Source organism: Aythya marila (genome assembly GCF_965140915.1).
Source record: "Aythya marila genome assembly, contig: HAP1_HAP1_SCAFFOLD_154, whole genome shotgun sequence".
Classification (NCBI taxonomy): Eukaryota; Metazoa; Chordata; class Aves; order Anseriformes; family Anatidae; genus Aythya; species Aythya marila.
Window position 1 is genome coordinate 58816 of NW_028137218.1, and position 24979 is coordinate 83794.

General features: G+C 54.4%; 2 protein-coding genes across 2 annotated transcripts; both read left to right on the forward strand.

Moving 5' to 3' along the window:
- Positions 1 to 8781: 8781 nt before the first annotated feature.
- LOC309891022 (olfactory receptor 14A16-like) lies at positions 8782 to 9732 on the forward strand (the record flags this gene model as incomplete). Its single annotated transcript, XM_082785417.1, has 1 exon — positions 8782 to 9732. One exon carries the CDS (start codon positions 8782 to 8784, stop codon positions 9730 to 9732), a length of 951 nt encoding a protein of 316 aa, XP_082641543.1.
- A 9128-nt stretch (positions 9733 to 18860) lies between these two features.
- Positions 18861 to 24917, forward strand: LOC309891023 (antigen WC1.1-like; the record flags this gene model as incomplete). Its single annotated transcript, XM_082785418.1, has 10 exons — positions 18861 to 19047; positions 19460 to 19765; positions 19874 to 20191; positions 20272 to 20586; positions 20711 to 21025; positions 21509 to 21949; positions 22617 to 22757; positions 23422 to 23517; positions 24243 to 24431; positions 24661 to 24917. The coding sequence occupies 10 exons, from the start codon at positions 18861 to 18863 to the stop codon at positions 24915 to 24917; spliced, it is 2565 nt and encodes an 854-aa protein (XP_082641544.1).
- Positions 24918 to 24979: the final 62 nt, after the last annotated feature.

A 24979-nucleotide genomic window follows, 5' to 3' on the forward strand; every position in this document is an offset into this window, starting at 1 on the left:
CTGGATCAGGATGATGGGATACAGACAGCCTCGGTGAGTCGCTGGAGACCCTTGGATACTCAGGCACGCGCTGCCCATGGTTACAGGGGGATGCTGCTCCGTTTGTTGCTTTTCCTTTTTCAGCCAGATATGGCACAATCCTGGCCTGTCTGGCCTCGAGCACTCAGCTGGACAGTAGAGTTGCCAATGCTCTCAAGGGCATGTACATGTAAGATTGCCCGAACCCACATCCATCTGCCTCTAACAGCAGGCAGGAAGGTGACACGATGAGGCCAGGAGGGCAGTGACTGCTCCATGAAGACGATGGGACACGGACGGCCTCGGTGAGTCGCGGTAGAGCCTCGGGCAGAGAGGCAGGGGCTGCCCATGTTCACAGAGGGATGCTGCTCTATTTGGAGCTTCTATTTCAGCCAGAATCATTCGGCGATTGGAACAGACCACGGCACACTCCTTGCTGCTCTCCCGTTGAGAAGTCAGCTGGAAGGAAGAGCTGCCAATGCTCTCCAGGACAGGTAAGATTGCCCCAACCCATACCCATCGCTGTCCACAGTAAGCAGGAAGGTGACATGATCAGGCTAGGACAGGAGTGACTGCTCCATGAGGACGATTGGACACGGACAGCCTCGGTGAGTCGCTAGATACACTTGAGCAGAGAGGAAGAGGGTTTTTGAACAAACCATAAATGTTTGTTCATTGTCTTTTGTATTATAAAAAACAAGGAGTTCTGTTTGAGGAGTGGGAGTTGCGAAAGCTCCCTGCTGAAGTAAGGAGCTCTATAATGCTTGGGTAGACCGTATGAAAATTCTTTTGCTTAATGTAACAAAAGAAGAGAACCCCCTTTCCTTCTCTCTTTCTGCATCTCAGTTGCCTCTTTTGTTCAAAGACACTGTTGCAAAGCTCATGTAACCATCTCCTGATAAGTTGTTAAACTAGTGTATCAACATCCTGCCTTTCTGTCTCATACTGGGCCAACATGACCAAATAAAAAAAAAAAAAAACAAGTTGAACCACAATGCTGAGGAAGACTACAGCCTTCATCTTCATGACCACCAGAGGGACAGAGATGACCCCCCTAGCAGCAGTGCGCGCAGTCGCAGAACATACCAGGATGTGCTATGTAATCCCAGAATTACCAAGATATAAAAAGGGACCCTGGCGGGGGTGAGGTGTGCGCCGTTGGCGGAGCAGAGACTCCCTGGCCGCCCAGCGCTGTTTTGCTTGCTGTTTACTTACTCAATAAATTCCTTTCTATGATTAATACAATGCTCTCTGACAATTTATTAAGGGGGCAATTTATAACATTGGTGAAGAAGACTGCAGCCTAATGTCCGTCCATTTCCTGAGCCATGGCCGGCCCCAGCGTGGGGGCTGCTGAGGAAGCCCAGAGTTGCATTTGTCCCAGCAGCTGTGGTGCCAGCAAATAGTAGCTGTCCTTTTACTGGCCTGGGAGTGTCCCAAAGGTGCTGGGACTGATGGCAAATGTCATCCTGGAGAGGAATCTGGAGCTGCCCTGTGCCTTGTGCTGGCCTGGGGAGTGGGGCTGGCCCTGCGGGACACAGGCACTCTGTGCTGTGGATCTCCCAGGCAAGAGACCAGGACTCCTACAGCTTCACGGACCTCAATTTCCTGAGCCATGGCTGCCCCCAGCCCTGGGGTTGCTGGGGAGGCCCAGAGCCACCTTTGGGCTGTTGGGCTGGGCTGGGCTGGCCTGGGGTCCACTGAGCTGGGGAGAGGGCATCAAAGTGGGGAGAGGTGGGCAGGGGCTGGGTTGGGCTGGGCACTGCCCGGCAGAGGGCAAGAGCAGCATCCTGGAGCGGTGGCAGCATTTAGGGGAGGACTCCCAGCAGGGCTCGGTGCTGCAGAGCCAGGGCTGCGTGAACGGAACCCAGAGCTGCAGGGGTAGGGGAGAGGAGGCCGCTCTGGGCCCTTGCTGGCCTGGGCAGAGCAGGAAGAGGGCCCAGGGCATTTGTCCCCTCACCGCAGCCTGCCAGGACCTGCAAGGTGGTCATGGAGTGTCCAGGGTCAGGCTCTGCACTGTGGCCACAAGCCCTGCGTGCCCTCCTCCTGCCATGCTCCATGCGGCGGCTGCAGCAGAGGGGAACCCCAGCCATCCCCTGCCTGGGGCTGTGCCACCTGCCTCACCCCAGCCCTCTCCAGCGCCTTCCTTGATGCTCTCTGATGCATGCCAGGACCTCCCCGTGTGTGCCAGCCAGCACATCTGCTGAGGGCCAGTGCGGCTGCTGCAGGGGCATGGCCCTTGCAGACCCCTGCCCTGGGCCTGCCTCTCCTCTTGGCCTCGGCCCCGGCCTTATTTCTGCTGGCAGGAGGGCTCTTGGCATGTGCTCCCTGGACTCCCCTCGCCTCCACACAGCTGCTGCCCACTCAGGCTGCTGGCACAAACATGTCCTCACAAGCAGCAGCACCCCTTGGGCTGCTCCTCCTGGCCTCCCCCACTCTACTGCCTTGACTCCTTGTCTCTGCTGGGTTCCCTCTTTGTCACCCAAATGTGTCCCTTGGCTGTCAGCTCCCTCTCCCCTGCCCCACAGGATGACAAGATTTGGGTGGGACATATTACCATGACTTGTGGAAATATTTTGTAATCTGCATTGGTGATGGCACAAAAAGACACTTCCTTCACCAGTGATCTACATCCTTCTTCAGATGAATTCTCAGGATCTCTATTCATCAAAGGAGAAGAAATACTGATGGTCATGAGCACTTGCATTTCATTGCTTTCTCCATCATGGTGTACTCCCTCATCTTCCAGGCACTTCCACCCCTCTTGAATAAACTATCCATATTGAATGTCTCCTTTCTAGCTGCCTGTCTGGACCTATGCACTTCCCATGGTTCTCCTGTTTTGCCCCCCCTTACTCTTTGATCGTTCAGACTGCTCTCACTGACCCAGTTGCTGCTTTGAGCTTCATTGAGTTCAAGCTTGACCATCAATTAGCAGTCTGCTTAATTGTTTCTGTAGCAAGCTCCTCATCATTTATCATTGAATTAAGATCATACGGAATAATAGTAATCTTAAAACCTAGAATTTCCTATCAGTCAGTAGAAAATACTTAATTTACAGTCATGCTTTTGGGAAGGTAAACCTGACTGGAGACAAGATGAGGAACTTGTTTTGCTGTTTGGGAAATTGCTGCATGTTTATTCCTGCCTGTTTTATAATACGGAAAAACCCTTCTGTGTGCAGCCAGGTCTCTAAGGAAAGCAGGTGGGAGCTGGTGCAAAGGGGCTGTAACATCCAGCTGCAGACTTCAGTGCAGAAGTGTGGAGTAAGAAAAAGTGATGCAAGCACCAGGTGGCCAATGAGAGAAATGTCAGGGTTGGGGTGGTGAGGAGCAAGGTTGACCATGCACTGTCAGATCTGAAGACTCTGCTTTTCCTCCCTATGGACGTCTCCATAGGAGAAGCCCTGGATTAATATCAATTGAAGAAAGATGCTCAAAACTGAAATGCCATAAAATTAACCCTTTAAAATGAGAAAAGATTTGTAATAGGTGCTTTTTAAAATGTTCCTCCTTAACTACACTATGAAAGCTCTCCAATTAGTTGTCCTAATCTTGAAGACTTGAATAAAACTATGGAAGACATGGTTCTTTAGTTGTTTCTGCATTTTAATGAGTTCCATGGTGGATTTTTGCGCTCAGTCTGTGAACCTGAGGTAATGAGAGGAGAATGGTGTAATTGCTTGAGCAAGTAAAGTCAGAAGGAAAAGTTGAAGTGACTTGGAGTATTAATGGGTCCCACTGAGGGCCGTTACCAGGAGATTCTCCTCAGGGACTTGTTAGGGCAGATAATTGGAGGCCATGATTACAGATAGGCAAAGCACTGTGCTGAGAAAAGTCTGGGTTTATTGTGCTGAAGTAAAAGGTCCAGGCCCTGACTCCAGCCACTGGAAGGGAATGTCCTGCATTCCCATGTCTGGCTCTGGGCTCTTGCTTGGGGTCTGTGGGATATGGTGGGCAGTGTGATGCCCCAAGAAGAACAGTGGTGTGACACCTCCCTGCCTCTGCACAGGGTCTCAAGAAAGCAATAAGCCCCCTTGCAATGACTGTATCTCATCTCCTCAGAAGCTCTATCCAAGGGGACAAAAATGTCAGGGCTGCTGGGGCCTTCTCTTCTTCACAGCACCCATCTCATTGTCACCTACAGACAATGAACACCTACCCTGTTCTGCCCCACACTTTGTCCTATTTCCCTGATGGCTGCAGACACCCATCTCTGTTCACCACCTTGCTCTCATCCTGGCATTTCTCTGGTTTCACCAATGTCTTGTCAACCCTCTCCAGCTGTTCCTTCAAGCACAAAGCCATGGGCTGATCAAAGATACTCTTTGGGTGACCTCTAGTAGCACAGCACAACTCTTTGAGGGACATTTTATCTTCTTCATGGCCAGTGCCAACATTCCAAGGTGCACTTTCTGGAAGGTTTTCCTCTCCTGCTCTTTCCTACTACCAAAGAAAGCTCCAACAGGGTGGAAACCACTCCTAAAGTAGGCATCCCAACCCATCGGCCTTCTTGTGGCCTGTCAACTAACCAGACAGCAGTCACGTCACCAGCATCTTCTAAGCCATGGTCCAGCTGCTGACCTTACAGCTTTTTCTGTAGACACACTCAAGTCTTGTGCCTGCTGCTGTCCAGTCATGGACTCAAGTAGAAGGGACAGGACAACCCATATGCGGGTCTTCTTTCTGCCTGGATCCTTCTGGGTATGTGGGCAGAGGGGATCCCACAGTCAGCATGCCAAACAGGTGCCTTCTGCTGGCCTACCAGGACCACTGGCAGATGTCAGCTGAAAAGTACAGATCCCAGGTAGAAGTGTGACCTGTCAGCTGCTTCAGACAGAAGTGATCTCACAGTCCCTTTCTGTGACATGTTCCTGCTGCTGCCCTATCAACTGCAGAGACAGAAGTGACCTTACAGTCACTTCCACAGTCACATTCCTCCAGCTGGATTCCCACAGCAACATCCCTTTATTTGTACATCCCTTAATCCTTACTCAAAGGCTCTCAACTTTGCCATCACCAACTTGAAGTTCAACACAGTGCTAGTGTGGAACATGTTTTGTGTTAAGGGAAGGAATCAGGGTGAGCAAGAGAGGAAAGGTAATGGAAAGGGGTTATGGACTAATTTTGGCTTCAAGGGATATTGTGGTCAAAATCAGAGCAGTGGAGTCCTGTCAGCGTGTAGAGTGGCATTTAGATTTAGTTATTAATGTAACAGGTTAAAAAAGGGTAAGGGCCTCACATGACTGCTTTAAGTCAGCTTTATGGTGGGATCAGCATTACCTGAATATTCTTACCTCTCCAAAATCATTACCTTCTGCTATCCAAGCTCTTCTTTCCTCCCCCAAATCTCACATCTCTCCTGGCCAGGCTCCTCCTGCCTTCCCCATATCAGTCATCTTCTTAGTGGCAGCTTTCTGATGGCTTTCATGAACTCGAGAGTATCTGTCTCACCTCTGTTGGCTACTCTGTTCCTGAGAAAGAAGCAGCTCCTAAGGCAGCATGGAGAAGGACACAAAGGCTGTCGGAGCACCCCGTGCAATGTGCCCAGCAGCTCTGCAACACCACAAAAGTGCGCTTCCTGCCTACATGTTTTGGTTCTAGAATGGCTCCTATGGACCCAGGGTAACTTTTTCCCTGCCCTCACGAAGTCTTTGTGATCCCCCAGACATCTCAGAGGCAGTGGCCCCCTCTGTGTCAAAAACTGAAAGCAGTCCTGAAGGATGAATTAGGCAAAAGCTGAAACCTCTGACATGACAAAACCTCTTCAAGACCTCTTCCTCTATGGGGCCTGCCAGGGACTTAGGAAGAGAGGATCTCACAAACTATGTGCAGAGCAGGTACATCTGCTGGCTTGTCATGGAGACCACCAGAGGTGAGCCTAACGGCACAGATCCCAGCCAGGAGTCAAGGGATGACCTGTCAGCTGCTTCAGAAAGAAGTCAACTCTGAGGCTGTTAAACAGCCATTTGCTTCCTACTGGACTTTCTAGACTTACTGAAGTTTCTGAGGCACCACTGCCCTCGTAATACCATACTTATAAAACACTCCCTTCTTGGGCCAGAATCTGCCTAGGTTGAAGTGAGCTGGTTGTGATCCTTCCAGCCCATGGCACTGCTGCTGGACTCCCAGCCTCTCTGACGCACAGCAGCTAGTTCCACCAGATCATCCTCCTTCCACCAGATCAGGGGGATGAGTACCCAGAGAACAACTGGTCTTGCTGCTAAAGTCTCAGGCAAAGAAGGCGTTAAGCACCTCAGTCTTTTCCTCATCTCTTGTCACTAAGTTTCCCCCCACATCCAGTAAAGGATCGAGATTCTCTAGTCCTCTTTTTTCTGTTTATGTATTTATAAAAACATTTTCTGTTATCTTTAACAGCAACAGCCAGAGTGAGCTCCAGATGAGCTTTGGCCTTTCTAATTTTGTTTCTGCACATCCTCTTAAGATCCTTATAGTCCTCCTGAGTGGCCTGCCCTCTTTTCCAAAGGTCATAAACCTCTTTTGCTTCCTAAACTCTAGCCACAACTCTCTGTTCTGCTCTCTGTTCTTCCATACTGGCTGGACTTTGGGCATGTGGGGATGGACAGTCTGCTCCTGAGCCTTGAAGATTTCCTTCTTGAAGAGAGTCCAGCCTTTCTGGACTCCTCTGCCCTTCAGAACTGCTTCCCAAGGGACTCTGCCAACCAGTGTCCTGACCAGCTCAAAATCTGCTTGTAGAATGCCTCATCTGTCTCCTCATCCTGGTTTGGCGGTCAATAAGATATCCCCACCAGGATGCCTGCCTTGTTGGCTTTCCCTCTGACCCTGACCCACAGGGATTCAACAATATCATTCCCAGATTGAATTTCTGCAACATCAAAACACTCCCTAATATAGAGAGCCACACCACCACCCCTTCTGTTCTGTCTTTCTCTTCTGAAGAGCCCATAACCATTCATTGCAGCACTCCGGTCATGGGAGTGGTCCCACCACGTTCCAGTGATGGCAACCAGGTCACAGCATGCCTTTTAATTCTTTTATTTCTTTTATTTCTTTGCTATTGAGCAATGGCTACAGTTATATTATATTGTACATGCCATAATAAAATCTCTGTTTATGGCCCAGAGGAATTAGGCACTTCAGATGTCACTCAGATGTCACTCTGCCATCTCCAATATCACCTGGTGTCTGCCTCTGAACAGCTCCCTCTTGGTCTCTTTCTCTATTCAAAGTGCTGGGAGCTGAGACAAGCAGCTTACATGCTGCCTGGTTTGTACCCACCTGAACCAAGGCAAGAGGAATCCCAACTACAGTGGGATTCTGTGAGGCATGGGAGAGGAAGATAAGCCGCCTTCTAGCCTCTGAACTGCAAACAGAGATAAAAAAAAAGTATGAGATGGTTGGTTTGACTCAGTTGAAACCCTTCCATAAGCAGGGGGAGGGAGAACCTTGGGTGGGTGTTTTGCCCAAAACCAGGACATGGAAAGGTGATCCTTGGACATCATACCTATTCTGAAATGAAAAAGGACAGTGCTCCCACTACAATGGAGGGAAGGAACATAAATGATTACTTTAGTGTTTTTCAAAGTTGATTCCCCTGGAGGCCCAGGGACTTATCAAGCACTCCCTATGCTGATGAGCTGGGCCAGGCTCATGGGCCCAAGGGGAGCTCCTGGCAAGAGGGCAGTGCTGCAGAGAGACAGCTCTGCCCAGGAGCAGCTCCTCTGCACAGCGCAGCAGGGCTGGGGGCACTGCCTGCAGGGGACAAGGGACAAGGGCGGCTGAGAGAAGGGAGGGAGATGTTAAAGGCAGTGTGGAGGGAGGATGCTGAGAGCTCACTGCGGGAGAAATCTTCACAGCCCTGAACAGGGTAAGTCTGTGGCTACAGGGCCATGCAGCTCTTGTTCCTAATTCCATGTCCAGATTTGCTGGCAAATCCCACAGCCTATGGATTTTTTCAGGAGCACTCTCAGAGTTTCTATACTGCAGAGGAGTATGACAAGCTCTAGAGCAGGGATTGCCTGCCCAAACTGTCAGAGGGACAGGACATGAGGGTTCCTTCTTTAAGGGCCAGCTGCAGGCTGTGCAGCCAGGGTGCAGGCAGGGGTGGCCAGGGCTGTGGTACAGAGCAGGGTTTCTGCCATGCCCCAGGGGCTGTGTGCCGGGGCAGAGCCTCTGCTACCTGCCAGGCTCAGCACTCAGCCTGCTCAGGGAGCTGCCCAGGGTGTTATGGGGAGAAGCTGTGGGTGGAAGGAGCCCCCTTACAGGACAGGGTAGGGCAGGGTCCTGCTGGTGCCCAAAGGCTCTTGCCTGGGGAAGGCTCCTCAGAGCTCCACAGCACCCCCAGGGAATTTTGTGGGGAGATTCTTGTCAGGGAAGTCCAAGGCAGGAGCTACCTGAAGGGAAGGCACTCTCTGGACTCTCTGCTTTCATGCCTGCTATGAGGGTGAATCATGGGGATGATAATGATGATAAGAGTTGTCAGGTTATTAGAAGGGGCAGAAGCTCAAAGAGCATGCCTCTGGACTGTGGGCATCTGAGATCCGTGTGCAATGCACTATACCACATACCGTAGCACAGTACTGAATCATGCTGATCACACAGATGATCCACCTGATCCCTTAGGCACCCTTAGACAGAAAGAAACAGAGCTCATAGGGAATAGACAGTACGTCTTGTGGAGAGGGTTTCTGTGAAACACAAATGAGGTTTTGTGCAGAGAAGTTTTTCTAAGTTGACACAGTCTTTTCCTCCATGGACAGCCAACCATGTTCTGAGGCAGCAAATGTCCAACAGCAGCTTCCCCACTGAGTTCCTCCTCCTGCCATTCGCAGAAACACGCGAGCTGCAGCTCCTGCACTTCGCGCTCTTCCTGGGCATCTACCTGGCTGCCCTCCTGGGCAACGGCCTCATCCTCACAGCCATAGCCTGTGACCACCACCTCCACACCCCCATGTACTTCTTCCTCCTCAACCTCACCCTCCTAGACCTGGGATCCATCTCCACCACTGTTCCCAAAGCCATGGCCAATTCCCTGTGGGACACCAGGACCATCTCCTACTCGGAATGTGCTATACAAGTTTTATTCTTTTTCTTTTTCATCTCAGCAGAGTTTTCTCTTCTCATCATCATGGCCTATGACCGCTACATTGCCATCTGCAAACCCCTGCACTACGGGACAATAATGGCCAGCAAAACTTGTGTCAACATGGCAGCAGCTGCCTGGGGCAGTGGCTTTCTCTATGCTGTGCTGCACACTGCCAATACCTTTTCCCTTCCCCTCTGCCAAGGCAATGCCCTGGACCAGTTCTTCTGTGAAATTCCCCAGATCCTCAAGCTCTCCTGCTCAGATGCCTACCTCAGAGAAGTTGGGCTTATTGTGCCTAGTGTGTGTTTAGCCTTTGGGTGTTTTGTTTTCCTTGTGCTTTCTTACATGCAGATCTTCAGGGTTGTGCTGAGGATCCCCTCACAGCAGGGCCGGCACAAAGCTTTTTCCACATGCCTCCCTCACCTGGCTGTGGTCTCCCTGTTCATCAGCACTGCCTTTTTTGCCTACCTGAAACCCCCCTCTATGTCCTTCTCCTCCCTTAATCTTTTGCTGGCAGTTCTGTACTCGGTGGTGCCTCCAGCAGTGAACCCCCTCATCTACAGCATGAGGAATCAGGAGCTGAAGGAAGCCATGTGGAAAGTGATGAATGGAGGTTTTTCAGAAGGAATAAACTGCCTGTGTTCTTAATGTTAACTGTATACAGACCCAGAAATCTTTCTATTTGTTTCTATTTTTTTTTCTTTTTTACTTTGCTTTACTTCTCATAGTGTTCCCCACAAAGAAACATCGTTGGTCATACCTTCGTACACTGTATGTACCTGTCTCATGTGACTCCAAGTCTTTGTATAAATGGTGGGTCAGGCTTTCTGTGTATTTTAATAAAAGAAAGGATCATACATTGACTTACTTGCCTGATACCCTTCCTTGTAGACCTGTGGTGGAGCTTCAGAGACACATGGCAGAGGGGGAGGGGAGAAGAATCCTGCCACAGCAGCACTGCCAGGGTGTACCTGTGATTGTTCCCTATTCTTGGATAGCACCACAGAGACAGTGAATTCACCTGCCTCTGTACACAATAGGCGAGAGGAATGATGGCAGGCAGGCATCTTTCTGGAGGAAAGCGGGAGCTTCCTGGAGACCCCAAGCACTTGGCAGGGACAGTGTGTGCCCAGGATTCAGTAGCACATGGAACCCATAAAGCACGGGCACGTCCCAGGTGGAGCCACCCTGAGGTGCTAAATCTGGGTGGGAAAAGGAAAAGCGGAGCTCTGCAACTCCAGGGAACACAGCAGGCATAAGGAAAGCTCTCTGTTGAATTGGTTGTTATACCTCTGGTGAAATTTCATAGATTGAATACAGTGAATCACCCCAAAACATATCCTGACATTGGAGATGTGTTTGACTCGATGATCCTTGTGGGTCCCTTCCAGCTCGGGCTATTCCATGAGTCTCTGACTCTCAAGAAGGCCGGCTATCTGTGCCGGCTATCCATGGCCAAGGAACCACTTGTGTGGGAGGCACTCAGTGCCAGTGCCCCACACCAGCTGGTTCTGTCTTCCCAGCTTGACCAGCACGGCCCTTCAGAGTGCCCCCATGGCCCCACGCACCACAGTCCCCTTGCTCTGCAGAGCAGCACCACCAGCTGGGGGCTGTGGGCAGCATGGGAAGGGGCTGCAGGAATGACTGCTCAGGCCAGTTCAGATGTACTGGGCTGGGGCAAGGCTGTGTGGGACATGGGGTGTCCTGGGAGCAGAGCAGGGCACTGTGGGTGTGCAATGGTGCTGCTTGAGGAACCCCAGGGCCAGCAGTGTGGTGCTGTGCTGTGCTGGGGAGTGGGGCTGGCCTGGGGGGCTGCAGGATGCCTGTGGGAGGGGAATCTCCTGCAGATGGCAGCAGCAGGGACACTGCAACTGACCTCCACTTTTCCATTTGATGCTTTGGGGTCTGCCCAGCATGGGATGCTCTTCTGGGCTGGGTTGGGGAGAGGATAGGAGATGAAGGTGTGGAGAGCTTGGGAGGGTCTGGGCTGAGCTGGCCTCCTGGGTGAGACAGGGAGGACCAGCAGAGCAGGGGCTGGGATGGACCATTGTTCTCTGCACACTCTGGGAAATGCTGCCTCAGGGCAATGATCCCAGAACAGCTCCTTGCAACCACCATTCCCAGACTGGGCTCTTACCACAGCTTACACAAGTGGTTTATATTTCCTCCTCTGAGGGATATCGAATTAATGTATCAGGAGTCCATGTCTTTATTCTCCATATGAGAGTGCACAAGATGTGGGCGTGGAGAGATGACTACCAGTGAGCAGAAGTTCCATAAGATATTCCCTAGGAGTATACTGTGGGACAGACAGTGACTCAAGGTCATCTTCCTTTGCAGGCAATGTGCCCTGGGAATGCACTTGAATGAAACAAATCTAGACATAAAGACTTTCTCACCCACCACAGAGAGTTTTGAACACTTCCCTAACATGTGCACTCAGTGCTTGATAAGTTTTTGCATATTGAGGTGGTCATTTCCTTCAGGATGCCCTAAAGGAGCTGAAGAACTCCCAGGGAAATGTGAGTCCAGAAATGTGGGAGGCCTTCTGAAGCATGAGCTGCTCGGCCCACAGGGTACCTGAGGAATTGTGCAGGGCATCCCCTACACCGGGTATTCCTGGATGGGCTGGGAAGAGGCCTGCTGAGCACAACACCTCCTTGTAGCCCTGTGGATCCTGGCTGTGAGGTAACGTCTGTCCCAGCAGCTGGCTGGCCAACAGCAGGGAGGCAGAGCCTCTGAGGTCATAAAGGCCTTCGGAAAGCTGCCCCCAACAGGGTGACACATTTGGGGAGACCAGGGGAAAGCTGAGAGAATAAAGGTGGGAGATTTGGGGGAGAGAAGAGGGACTTGGCTAACAGAAAGGAAAGATCTGGAAGAGGTGAGAGGGGTTCAGGCAAGGCTGTGCTGCTGCAACACTTACTAGGAAAACATCCATGTCAAGCCCTGGCAATATTTTGAAGCAGTAACCATCAGCCCTACTTACCCCTACATCTAAATGCTATCCCTCTCTCTGCAAGGAATTCACTACTCTTACTCCTAACCCCAAATCTCACTTGGCGTGGGTTAGCCAAGTCCCAAATCCATAAGGCCTTACCGTACACTCTTAGCTCAATTCTCACACTATTCCTCAGCCTTTCATCCCTAGCATTGAATTCCAGCCTTAACATGATTCCTCAACAGAGCCCTGAAGAAAATGCCAACATAACATAACATAGTCTCTACAGTAGACACAGACTAGAAGCCAACGCAGTAAACACAGACCTCCCTCTAATACTCTGCCCAACTACTAACCCTGGAAGGCAAGATCTAATCCCTAAACCCTAACCTGAACACCTAATCCCCAAATGCTGCATTCCTGCGGTCTAGTCACCTAACTGAAGCAGTTTGGCCTCATGAAGCTGAGAGAACAACCCTGCAGACACCAAGGTCAGTGAAGAAATAGGCTGTGGAAGTGCTCCAGGTGGTAGAGCAGAAGTTCCCCTGCAGCCCATGGTGCACCATGTTGGAGCAGATCTCCACATGGCAACTGATGGAAGACCCCATGTGGGAGCAGTTGTATGTGGCCTGAAGGAGGATGCAGTCCAGGGAGAGGCCCTGCAGGAGAAGACTCCAGGTCAGAACTGTGGAGAGGAGCCCAGCTCTAGGCAGCCCCTTGTGATGGGGCCTTTCTTCTGAGGACAAACGTATATTGACCCTTTGATAGATGCACAGGCAAGGACAGGACTCAGGATGGCATCACCCTTCAGGAAGGAACTACCTTTGCAATTCCCTTGAAGTGTGGAACTCCTGGCTGTGTCACAGCTTGAGCCACTGAACTGTGCAGACAGACCGAAGTCCCACTGTGACAGAAGCAACCTCGTGCTTCCCCTGAAGCCACTCCCCTCCCAGTCTTCCTGAACTACCATTGACACCGCAGACTCAAGCAAACAGAGATACAAGGGAGTGCGAGAATGCCAGTGCTGTACAAACTCAGGGACAATGATACATGATATAGCAAGTAACTGGAACACGACCTGAGCACCAGCTCATCACAAGCACCAGCTTCATGCTTAGTTGGTTTGAAAGGACTGAGAACAGGACTTTAGAAAAAGCATAAATCTTAGTATGCACTCAGCCTCACCAGAAGTAGCCCTGCAGAATGACAACCCATCTGGCTGCTCATGGCTTGGACAAGTGTACAGTTTGCTGGTTGAAGAACTTTCTAAATGGCCATGCTCAAAGAGTGAAGGAGTGAAGGGAGTTCAGTCCAGTTGGTGTCAGTTGACCAGATGTTCAGCTTAGTCATCAGTGACATTCCCCAGGGCTTGGGTCCAGTTTTATTTAATATATAGATCTACGATCCGAATGAGAGGATCAAGTACACCCTCAGTATATTTGCAGATGACAAGAAGTTAGGTGGGACAGTTGATCTGCTTGAGGGTAGGAAAGCTTTGCAGAGGGATGTGGAAAGGCTAGATTGATGGACTGAGTCCAATCACATGACATTCAACAATGCTTCTGCACTTGGATCATAACAAGCCCATGCAGTAGCATAGGCTTAGGGAAGAGTGGCTGGAAAGCTGTCCAGAAGAAAAACACCTGGGGATGTTGGTCAACAGCCAGTTGAACATGAGCAGCCACCACCCATCATGGACAGGGACTCTGACATCTTCCAATAGATCATCTGTGCTTATGAGGTCACTGTCAGCTGAAGATCGGATAGGCCATGAGCAGGCCCATGGCAGGTGAATATTCCTGTGATAACAGTGGTGCCTGAGTCGCTGACAGGCTGAGAGTAAGGGTGGTCTGTGTTAGACACTTTGAGGACCCTGGTGCCTGAGAAGCCAGTAGGCCAGGAATAAGCAAATGGCTTGTGTGGGTCTTTGGGAGCTTATGATGTCATGTCAGCGATGGCACACCATGCTTGATTATTCCTGAAATACAACAGAAACCCCAGGCACCTGTCTACTGGTGCATCACACTACTTCATTGGGAACAGAAACCAAACAGGTGTCTATGTGGTGCTCAGGTCAGGGGTGTCTGTGGAGCTGACAGACCACCAGCAGGCCCACAGCTCTCATAAGAGCTTGTGAGGACACTGTTGCCTGAGAAGATGACAGGCAGGAAGGAGACCCATGCCTGGGGAATGGACTTGTGATGCCACTCTTGGCTGAGTAGCTGACAGGGCAGGAGCAGGTGCGTGGCCATATAAGTTCTTGGAAGGTCACTGGAGCCTGACTACTTCCATGGCGAGTATGCATCAGCTGCAAGGGTATCAGAGAATCACAGAGTCATAGAATGGTTTGGGTTGTAGGAATTCTAGTGACCATCTAGTCCACATCCCTCTGCTACAGGCAGGGACACCTTCCATTAGGCAGCATGTGCCTATGAGGTCATGGTCAGCTGAGGAGTTGATAGGCCAGGAGCAGTCCCCTGGCCTGTGGATGTCATTTGGATGCCAGTGGTGCCAGTGTAACTAAGTGGCTGAGAGCAAGGGTGGCCTGTGCTAGATGCTGGGAGGACCCTGGTGCCTGAGAAGCCAGGAGGCCAGGAATAAGCACATGGCTTGTGTGGGTCTGTGGGGAGGTCACTGGTGATCAATTAGCTGATAGGTCAGGGCAAGGCCCACGGATTGTACAGGTACCTGTGAGGTCACTGGTGCCTGAGGAGGTGGCAGGCCTGGAACAGGCCAAGAACTTGTGTAGGTGTTTGTGAGGTCATTGCTGTCTGACTACAGGCCAGGAGCAGGCTCATGGCAGGTGACGATGCTATGGCATCACCTGGAGCTGAGTTGGGCAGAATCATGAAATAGCCCGAGTTGGAAAGAATCAAGGATCAGTGAGTCCAACTCCAGCCACCAGACAATAAAATAAATTATATATGTATCTAAAAAACTATACAAACTGTAAATATATTTTAAAAATAGTAAAATATGTAATGTATATATTTATAAAAAATAAACCTTTTACATATGTATAATACATGTAAAATTAATGTAATGAAAAATAAAATAAAATAAGATAAAATATATAATATAATTAATATAATATATTATACTGTATAATATAACATAATACCGTATAATATACTGGAATACTTTATGTAATATAAATATTTATCAAATAAAAATATAATATAATCTATAATATAATATCGGTAATTATATATTATATAATATGAACTATATAATAATACATAAAATATATAAGAATTATATTTAATCTAATAAAATATATAAAATATAATAATGTATAAGTAATATATATATATAGTATATATTCATAAAAATGTGTGTTCTATTAAAAATATAAAATGTATATATATATGTGTGTATTTATATTTATATATATATATAATAAACTATACTTCTGAGAATATTGTCCAACACTTCTTGGACTCTGCCAGGCTTGGAGCTGTGAGGAGGCTGGGAGGCACCGCAGGGCCATGCCTGGGCACGGGGCCAGGAGGAAACCACCGTCTTCCTGCCCGGGCGCCATGTCACGTGGGCTGCGGTTTGTGCACCTGCAGTGGCAGGCAGGCTCCAGCTCCCGACCCGCCGCGGGGAATAACGGCCCCTGGGTGACACGCTGAGAGCCAGGGAGACGCCTGAGGCTCTGGGCTGCAGCTCTGCTGCCAGGGCAGACCCTGGACCAGCTCTGGCTGCTGCCGGGACCCCACAGGAGGCTCCCTGGGGAGGGACGGGACAACCAGCACCCCCATAATGGAGCTCTGGCCCTGCCCAAGGGCCTTTCCCAGCTGCTGCTGCCAGCACAGCGGGGGCTGTAGCAGGGGCAGGGGCTGGTCTCTTCCTAGACTAACACAGCCCCGCTGCAGGACCAGTCCCCTGGATCCCATGGCGCAGAGACGGCCGGACAATTACACCTTGGGCTCTTGGATGCTACAGCTTAGGAGATGCTCCGTGCTCCCACAGCAGGCTGCAAGGGGTGTCAGAGCCATCTGCCCCCACACCCAGCCCTACCCCACGATGATGTCCCACCGCAGTGACGTGAGAGCCGCAGCAGAGCCGTCCCTCATATATGGTCATGAAGAGCGCTGGAGAAGTTCATTGGAGAGCTGGGCTGCGTCGGAGGGGAGATAAGTGCCGATAACTTCTAAAAAGGTGCCTGCTGCTTCGATTGGCTCCTCCTGCAGCTGGGACAGCATCTGCACAGATATATTGCCCTCCCAACATCGTCATTGCCTCGTGGGTCCCCAGTAACACTAGCAGCAGGGCTGTGCTGTCAGGACAGGAGCCTCAGGATGGGGACAGAGGGACTCCTGTCCCCTTGGGTGCTGTGGCTGTTCCTCTGGGTGAAGCCTTGCAGAGGTAAGTGCCAGCTTCTCTGTTCCACAGCCTTGGGACAATGGGCAGCAGTGGGGTCATTGGGATCTCTCTGGGAGTGGGGTTGTTTTCAGGCACCACTGATATGAGTGGCAGAAGGTTCTCAGTCTCTCAGCTCTGTTCTTTAATCTGTGCCTGTCTGGGTGGGAGGGGTAATCCATTTTCATATCTCCCATGTTTTTGGCAGCCCAAGCCTGACTTCATTTCTAGACACCTTGTCCTTGGGTAACCTTTTGTGACCCCTTGTTCCCCAGCACTGTCCCTCTGGATCTGGAGGAGGCCCAGACAGTGAGAGTGGCCCTCAGTGATCTCCAGGGCACAGCCAATGGCAGGGGTGCCCCAGAGGGGTTGTGTGCTGTTCCCTCCCCCTGGGATCTGGGGAAACACTGACTCCAGGAGGGCAGGTTGTGTCCCATTAACAGAAGGGGACTGGGGCATCTGCACCGAGAGGTGTTCTTCTTGGGGACCCTGGTCAAGCACAGGGGCCAGTCTGACAGCAGGGATGTGGAAGGGACGTGGGCAGTTGGTATCCTTGTGGTCAACCCAGACAGTGGGTTTGGGAGGTGCCTGTGGCAGACAATGGGCAATGGAAGCTGCTCAGGGGCATGGGTCTGTTTGGGGACACTGGGATGGGGAGGAGTGGAAGCCTTGTGCAGGGCTGGGGGCTGTGTGGGGGTGGGCATGGGTGGGGGCAGGGGTCCTCTGGGGTGGGAGGAGGTGCTGAGGGCTGTGGGGCAGCAAATGGCCCAGGAGGGCTAGAGCTGGGTACCCCCAGCCCAGCATAGCCCATGGGGAGAGGAGGAACCCCCCACTGCCCCTGAGACAGCCCATGGGGACAGGAATCCCACCGTGGGAACTGGGAGTCTGCCTCGGGAGGGGGTCCTCACAGACCTGTAATGTGGGGCTCAAAACTCTCCTGACCCTTTCTGTATTGGTGTTTGAAGGGGCTGCAGAGGTGAGGCTGGCGGATGGTGGCAGTCGCTGTGCTGGCAGAGTGGAGGTGAAACACCAGGACCAGTGGGGGACCGTGTGTGATTTCTCCTGGGACATGACCGATGCTGCAGTAGTTTGTAGGCAGCTGGGCTGTGGGGGTGCTCTTGAAGCTCATGAGAATGCACACTTTGGGCCGGGATCTGGGCGCGTTTGGATGGATGATGTTGAATGTCGTGGCACCGAGTCTGCCCTGTCTGACTGCACCCACAAGGGATGGGGTCAAACACTCTGCGTTCACAGCTGGGATGCTGGAGTGACATGCTCAGGTAAGGACTGAACTTGTTCCCTACTTCTGGGACGAGGACACTTCTAAGGGATCTGGCTGTGATCTCAGGAAACAAGTGGACACCAGAACATGGCTCTGTGTGTCAAGTTGCACTCTGAGCTGGGTTTGTCACTGCTGGTGTCCCTTGTCCCTGGGGAAAGCCCAGTGGGAGCACACTGAGCCTGGTCCTGAAGCTGGAGCAGCCAAGCCTGGGGAGGTGCCTGTGGTTGGGAGAGGAAAGCCCTCACCCTTCCCCATTGTGTTGCCTCATTCCCATCTTTCTCCTCCCACTCACCCAGGCCCTGTCTGGCAGGCTGGTCCCTATGCCAGGGGAATCTAGAGCAGCTCCCCCAGCCACCAGCAGCCTCAGGGAAGGGCGTGCAATGGCCCAGGACTTTTGGGTTGTACCCCCAGCAGCCAAGAGAACGTTGGCCAAAGCAGAGGGGCTGCTCAGAGGGCAGGAGCACTGGGCTTGTGCAGAGGAGCAGGGTGGCAAGCAGCACCTTGTTCCTGTCCCAGGGTCCCCCCAAGAGAGGCAGCCCCCAGTGACATGGCCCCTCCAGGCAGTGCTGACCCACTGCTCAGCCTCTCCTGCCTGCCCTGTGCCCCAGGGGCTGTGCCAGCACCTCCTGGCTCTCCTCTCTGCATGCCCTCACACCGGGAGCTTGTGTCAGCCCAGGGCTGCTCTCTGCCTGCTTTCCTGACCCATGCATGGTAGGTGGCTGGGGACGTGCATGCCCAGCACCACACTGTCCCTGCCGGAGGACCCCCCTTTGCGGAGGATCCCCTGAAGTGCCCCATCTAACAAGAGCTCCCCAAGAGCCCCACCATTCCCTGGGAACAACGGGGCTTTTTGGCAGATCCAAGAATTTCTTGTAACTGGTTTGAGCCTTGTGGGGAACAGCAGGCTGAAGTAGCCCCGAGTTCCTGAGCCTGTTTCCCTGGGCCCACGTGCTGTGGGTGTTGCTGTGCTGGGTCTGGGGCCAGGCAGCCCAGGGACTCCGGGCAGCAGCAGTTTGAGCAGTGCCTGTGGCTGGGGGCTGGGAGAGAGGGCAGCCCATGGGTGCTGGGCTGGATTCTGAGGATCAGAAGGGTAGTCCTGACCTGTTTGTGCCATCAGCACCCACTGAGAGCTGCTGGGCTGGCCGTGGGGCTCTGCATGTGGCCACCTCAGGGATGAGGTGGGAGGTGGGCATGGAAGTGCTAGAGGGCTCTGGGAACTCACAGGTCTCCTTGGTTGCTCCAGGATTTGTGCGGCTGGTCGGAGGGGACAGCCCCTGCTCAGGAAGTGTGGAGGTCTACGACAGGGACCAGTGGAAAGCTGTCTGTCACTCCCACTTTGGTGTCAAAGCTGCCGAGGTGGTGTGCAGGGAGCTGCAGTGTGGCACAGCCCTGTCTGTCCATGGGGCAGCTCAGCTGGGAGAAGGGGCCGGTCCTGTCTGGGACAGGGAGCTGCAGTGTGTGGGGAATGAATCCGTCCTCTCCTTCTGCCCCACGGGGGCCCCCAAGGACAAGGCCTGCACCCACAGCAATGGCACTCATGTCACCTGCACACGTAAGGACTTTGAGTGGGATGATGGCCATGGGGGCTGTGGTTGGAGCGGGAGAGCAGTGTGGGCACTAGGCTGTGCTGGGTGGGGGAGATGTGAGGAGAGGTGGTGGTCTGCATCCCCAAAATCAGAGTGCTGCAGGAGGAGAAAGGCACGCTGTCCCTTTGGCCTTTCCTGCAGCTCCTGTGGGAACAAGAGCACAAATGTGGCCTCTCTCACCCTCCTTTGTCCTTGTGTACACAGGGTTCAGGCTGGTGAACGGCAGCAAAGCGTGTGAGGGCAGGGTGGAGGTGGAGGTGCTGGGGACGTGGGGGACCCTCTGTGCCTTCCGCTGGGACCTCTCGGACGCCCACGTTCTCTGTCGGCACCTCGGCTGTGGCTTTGCTGAGTCCATTCCTGGAGGAGGGCATTTTGGGAGAGGAACCGGCCCCGTCTGGAGAGACTCGTTCCACTGTGACGGGACTGAAGCCCACCTGGGGCAGTGCCCGGTGACTGCCCTGGGGGCCTCGCCGTGCTCCCAGGAGAACGCTGCTGCTGTCATTTGCTCAGGTGAGTGCTGGGCAGTGCTGCAAAGTCCATTTGCCCCTGGTGTGTGACACGGCCACACAAAGTTTTGCACCCCATTGCAGCACCAGGCTGAATTTCTCCTCTCGCCAGGCCCCAAGTCCCTGCGGCTGGTGGGCGGAGGGAGCCGGTGCGATGGGCGCGTGGAGGTCTTCCAGCACGGGACGTGGGGCAGAGTCCTGGATGAGCAGTGGGACATGCAGGAGGCCAGCGTGGTGTGCCGGCAGCTGCAGTGCGGAGAGGCAGAGGCAGCCTACACCCCCGTGAGGGCCGAGCGAGGACCAGGACCTGTGGGGCTGCGTGGGGTGCGGTGTGCAGGGCACGAGGCTAACCTGAGCCTCTGCAACACCTCCCTGCCTCAGAGCACACCGGCAGAAGGGATCATGGAGGACGTGGGGGTCGTGTGCCAGGGTGAGTGGTGCTGCACGTCCCCCAGGTTTGTGGCTGGGAGGGCAGCCAGCCCCTGAGGGTCAGGGTTCTCCCTGCTGCAGGGAGCCAGTGGGTGCGGCTGGTGGACGGGGCCGGGCGCTGTGCAGGGAGAGTGGAGATCTACTACCAGGGGCGCTGGGGCACCGTCTGCGACGACGCCTGGGACCTGGCCGACGCCGCCGTCGTTTGCCGCCAGCTGGGCTGCGGAGGGGCCCTGGAGGCAGCCGGCTCTGCTCGGTTTGGGGAGGGCTCCGGGCAGATCTGGCTGGATGGCGTCAACTGCTCCGGGGCCGAAGCTGCTCTCTGGGATTGCCCTGCCGAGGCCTGGGGGCAGCACGACTGCAGGCACAAGGAGGACGCGGGAGTCATCTGTTCAGGTCTGTGCTGGGAGTGGGGCTTTGAGCTGGGGCCAGTTAGGCTGGGTGAGGGCAGAACCAGGTAGGGCCAAGGCCATCAGTGGCTGACATCCAAGGATGTCCCTGGGGCCTCTCCTCCTTCCAGAGTTCATGGCCCTGAGGCTGGAGAACAGCGACGGCTGCTCCGGGCGCCTGCAGGTTTTCTACAACGGGACGTGGGGCAGCGTTTGCTCCAACTCCATGACCACCGAGACGGTGTCACTGGTGTGCAAGGAGCTGGGCTGTGGGAATGAGGGGGATTGGGAAATAATCAGAAACTCTGCCAAGCTGTCTGGCACTGCATGGCTGGATCACGTGGAGTGTGGGAAGAGAAACAGCTCCTTCTGGCAGTGTCCCTCTCGTCCCTGGAATCCGCAGTCGTGTACTGACCGCCGAGAAGAGGCCAACATCACCTGCAATGGTAAATCTGAGCCATCAAGGCACCAGGTCCTGTTCCCCACTGGGCATGGTGAAATGCAGAGAAGGAACCCAGAGAGGCTTTGACTTCCTGCTTTAGACCCTGTTGCTGCTGGTGGCACAAAGGTGACTTCAGCTCTCAGAGCCACCCATGTCCACCAGCAGCAGTCAACAGCTGGGCTGCCAGCAGCTCCCTGGGGGATGCAGAGGCAACTCCAGGCAAGGTCTCAGAGGAGACCATGCAGGGCTTTCAGGAGTCCCCCCTCCTGGGACAGCCTCCTGCTGCTCTGTGAACCAGGGACCCTGTAGGGCCGAGCACTTGGGTCCTCCCTGCAGTGCCGTGTGTGTCCCCTGAGTGAACAGGGTTCTGCTGCTGCCCTGACCCAGCATGGGGATGTGCAAGCAGAGGTCAGCCCTGCTCTCTTCTGCATGACCCCCAGAGCAGCCCTTTTCAGCCCAACTTCTCTTTCCTTTTGGACATGGACAGAAAGGACGCAAGTGGCTGCATGCCCCAACTCCACCAGCTGCACAGGTAGGGAGCTGCCCCTGCACATGCCCCCCTCACCTGGCAGGGCTGTCCCAGCTGTCCTGGTGCCATGGGACATCGCTGCCTCCCCAGACAGGGAGAAGATCCGTGCTGTGGGAGGCAAGGACGGCTGCTCGGGCAGAGTGGAGATCTGGCACCGCGGCACCTGGGGGACGCTGTGTGACAATGCCTGGGACATGAGGGACGCCGAGGTGGCGTGCAGGCAGCTGGGCTGTGGCCCCACGGTCTATGCCCTGGGCCAGGCTGCTGCTGGAGAGGGGACGGGCCCCATGTGGCTGATGGAGTGCAGGGGGACGGAGCTGTCTCTGCAGGACTGCTGGGCCCAGCCAGGGAACAGCAGTGCCTGCCAGCATAAGGCAGATGCGGCTGTGCATTGCTCAGGTGAGCAGTGGGGCTGGGAGACATGGCTGGGGGCTTGGCAAGGAGCTGGCTTGGGTGTCTGCCCTGCTGGATCCTGGCATGGCCCCAGTGCTGGCCTGAACAAGGGTGTTTCTGCAGGGTGGGGGGCTGGTGGTGGGTGGGGAGCAGCCTCAGTGGGGCTGGATGTGCCAGCACATCCCCTGGGCTGCCTGCACTGTCCTGTGAGCAGCCCAGAGCAGTGGTGCTGGGCCCTGTCCTTGCCACCCTGCCCAGCCCCACAGGAGGGACAATTCAGGTGGCACATGCTGGGGTCATTTGCCAGGGAGGCTGCCTGGTGCCACAGCCCCAGCCTCTCAGCCCAGCTCCTCTGCTCCCCTGCAGCTGCACCCAGGACAGCAACACCCCCCTTGCAAGCAGGTAAGCTGTCCTTCCCCAGGGCTGGGGCTGTCCATGTCCACGCTGTGACCCACAGCCAGGGGAAGGGGCTCCTTGCTGGGCTGTGAGACTCCCAGAAAGCTGAAGCAGCTGGGAGAAGTCTGTGATGGACCCAGCAGGGTGGGAGCTGCCCCATCACCCAGCCCTATCCGCCCCCCCAGCCCCTGTTGCCTTGTGTGGTCAGGAGAGGTATGTCCTGCCCCCAGCCTCTCCCATGCCTGATGCTGCCCCTGCCATGTTTCTGCCCATGCAGATCCCTCACGGGGCCGTCCGACCACCAGCAGCGATAGAATCTCGGTGCCTGTGGTCATCTGCATCATCCTGGGGGCCCTCCTCTGCCTGCTCCTGGCCCTCCTGGCTGGGCAGGTGCGAAGCGCCAGGGCTCAGCGCAGAGGTGGGTCCTTCCCCAGTGGTCCTGGGGGTAGATGCCTCCTGGCAGGGCTGGGGGTGCTGGGGGTGTTGGTGTTCTGGGGCACAGAAACAGAGCCGTGTGCTGCCTCCTGCCCCATGTGCTGCCCCACTGACTGACAGACCATGGGGCACCAACATCAAGGGGTGGAGAGAGTCCAGAGCCTGAGGCATCAGTTCTGGGGTGAGAAGAGAAATGTGAGAGCTGGGCTGGGTGAGAAGGGGAGGATGCACTGCTGGCAGTGCTCTGGGCAGCACTGGCAGGAGGAGCATGGGGCAGTGGAGTCCATCACCATGGTGTCAGCCACCTCCCAACAGGACACGGGCTGTGCTATTGATGTGTGGGGCAGAGATGGAGCAGCTCCATGGGGAGGAGAAAGGGGGAAATTGGTGCAGGGTCTGCACTGGGATATGACCTGGGGACCAAAGGGGCACAAGGGCTGTCTCCAAAGGGATGGTGCGAGGCTGATGCTGCCCCAGACCATCTCCATTTGGGATGCTGCCCTCCCTGGGGATGTGGCTGCAGTGCCAACACAACACAGCGGGGCTGTGCTGTGGGGACAGCCCTGTGCTGGCCTAGGGAATGGGGTGAGGGAGCCCAGTGGGGTCCTCTCTGCCCATCCCCAGATCAGCCCTGCCTCTGTCCCCAGGCTTCGGGAGAGCTGGGGAGCCCTTCCCTGAGGCCGTGTATGAGGAGATCGCTTACAGCCTGGCGTGGGAGAAGCAGCCGAGGTTCAGTCTCTCAGGTGGGTGCAGGTCCCTGTGGAGGCACATCTGCGGGGCCCTTTCTCCCTGCCCCAGACCAGGGCTGTGTCCTGCAGCTCCTGCCCATGGTCCCCAAAATCGCTGGGCTGTGGGGATTTTGGGAGAGCATCCAGGTGCTGAGCCCCAAAGAGGAGCTTCCTCCACACCGGCTCTGCCCATCCCAGAGGGGATAGCTCCTCTCTGCCTGGCCCTGAACCAAGGACTAAGTGAAGGGCTTTCCCAGGGCAGCTGTTGGAGTCCCTCTGAGAATAGTCTCTTTCCAAGGAACTGGTCTCCTCCCCATGCACCCCCAGCTCTGTGGGTGCCCATCCCCAGCAGTGCTGACCACCAGTCAGGGCAGCAGGGCTCATCCCACAGCACCCACTGCAGCTCTCTGCAGGCTCCTTTTCAGAGGGGTCCCTGACCCAACTGCAGCCCTACCCCAGGCACATGAGGAGGAGGATGGTCCAGGGGTAAGACCCTGGACCCAGGGATAAGAGGTGGTGAGGGAAGGTAAGTGGTGAGGGGTAAGACCCTAGACCCAGGGATAAGAGGTGGTGAGGGGAGGAAGGGCTCCATTTCTCCTCCCTGCAGACAGACCAGACGGACAGCAGTGCCACTGAGTCTTATCATCAGAGCTGGAAGCATGAAGGCTCTGCTGTGACCCTCACACCAGCAGCATGTCAGCCCTGTGTCCCCACACACCTTCCCATCCTCTGCTCTGCAGAACATCTCATTGCCACCACCTTCCCTCTCCTTTCAGATGTCCCTGTCCTGCCCGGAGATTACCCAGCAGATGGCTATGATGATGCTGGGGAGGTTTCTGACCCTGGGGAGGATCCTGTCCCTGGGCAGGGGGACTGGGAAGTGCCCAGGACACCAGAGGAAGGAGATGGGCACAGGGATGTAGTCACAGGTGAGAGGGCAATGCAGCACTGCCACTTCCTAGGTGCCAACCCCAGGCCTAGGAGAATCCATGCCATATTGAAAGCCTGACCATCCATGGAGAACCTGTCCTGGGATATTTTGTGGGGGCTTGGAGAATGGGCCGAATGTATCAGGCTGGTGAGGATGAGGAAGGTGATAAACAGCCCCGAGGGGCACCCCACAGGCCCCACCACAACAGCCTGCCTTGATGCTTACAGGGGGAAGCCTGCACTCCTGGAGAAGTGCTGGGGACCCTGGAGCTGAGGGAGACACCTTGTCACCTTTCCTGGGGACCACGGGCTATGACGATGTTGAAGAGGTGTCTCTGGCATGTCCCCATGAGGACACCCAGGATGTGACACCGCAGCCCCCTGCACAAGAGTTCCAGAGCCCCAGGCCAGCAGAGCCCAGCCCTGCCGAGCAGCTGGGTGCAGCCGGGAGGGAGGAAAGCTCAGTGCCACTGGGAGAGCCATGAGCATCAGGGAATGGTGTCCCTTTACCAGCAGTCAGCAGACGCACATGGGTATTTCCCCTCTT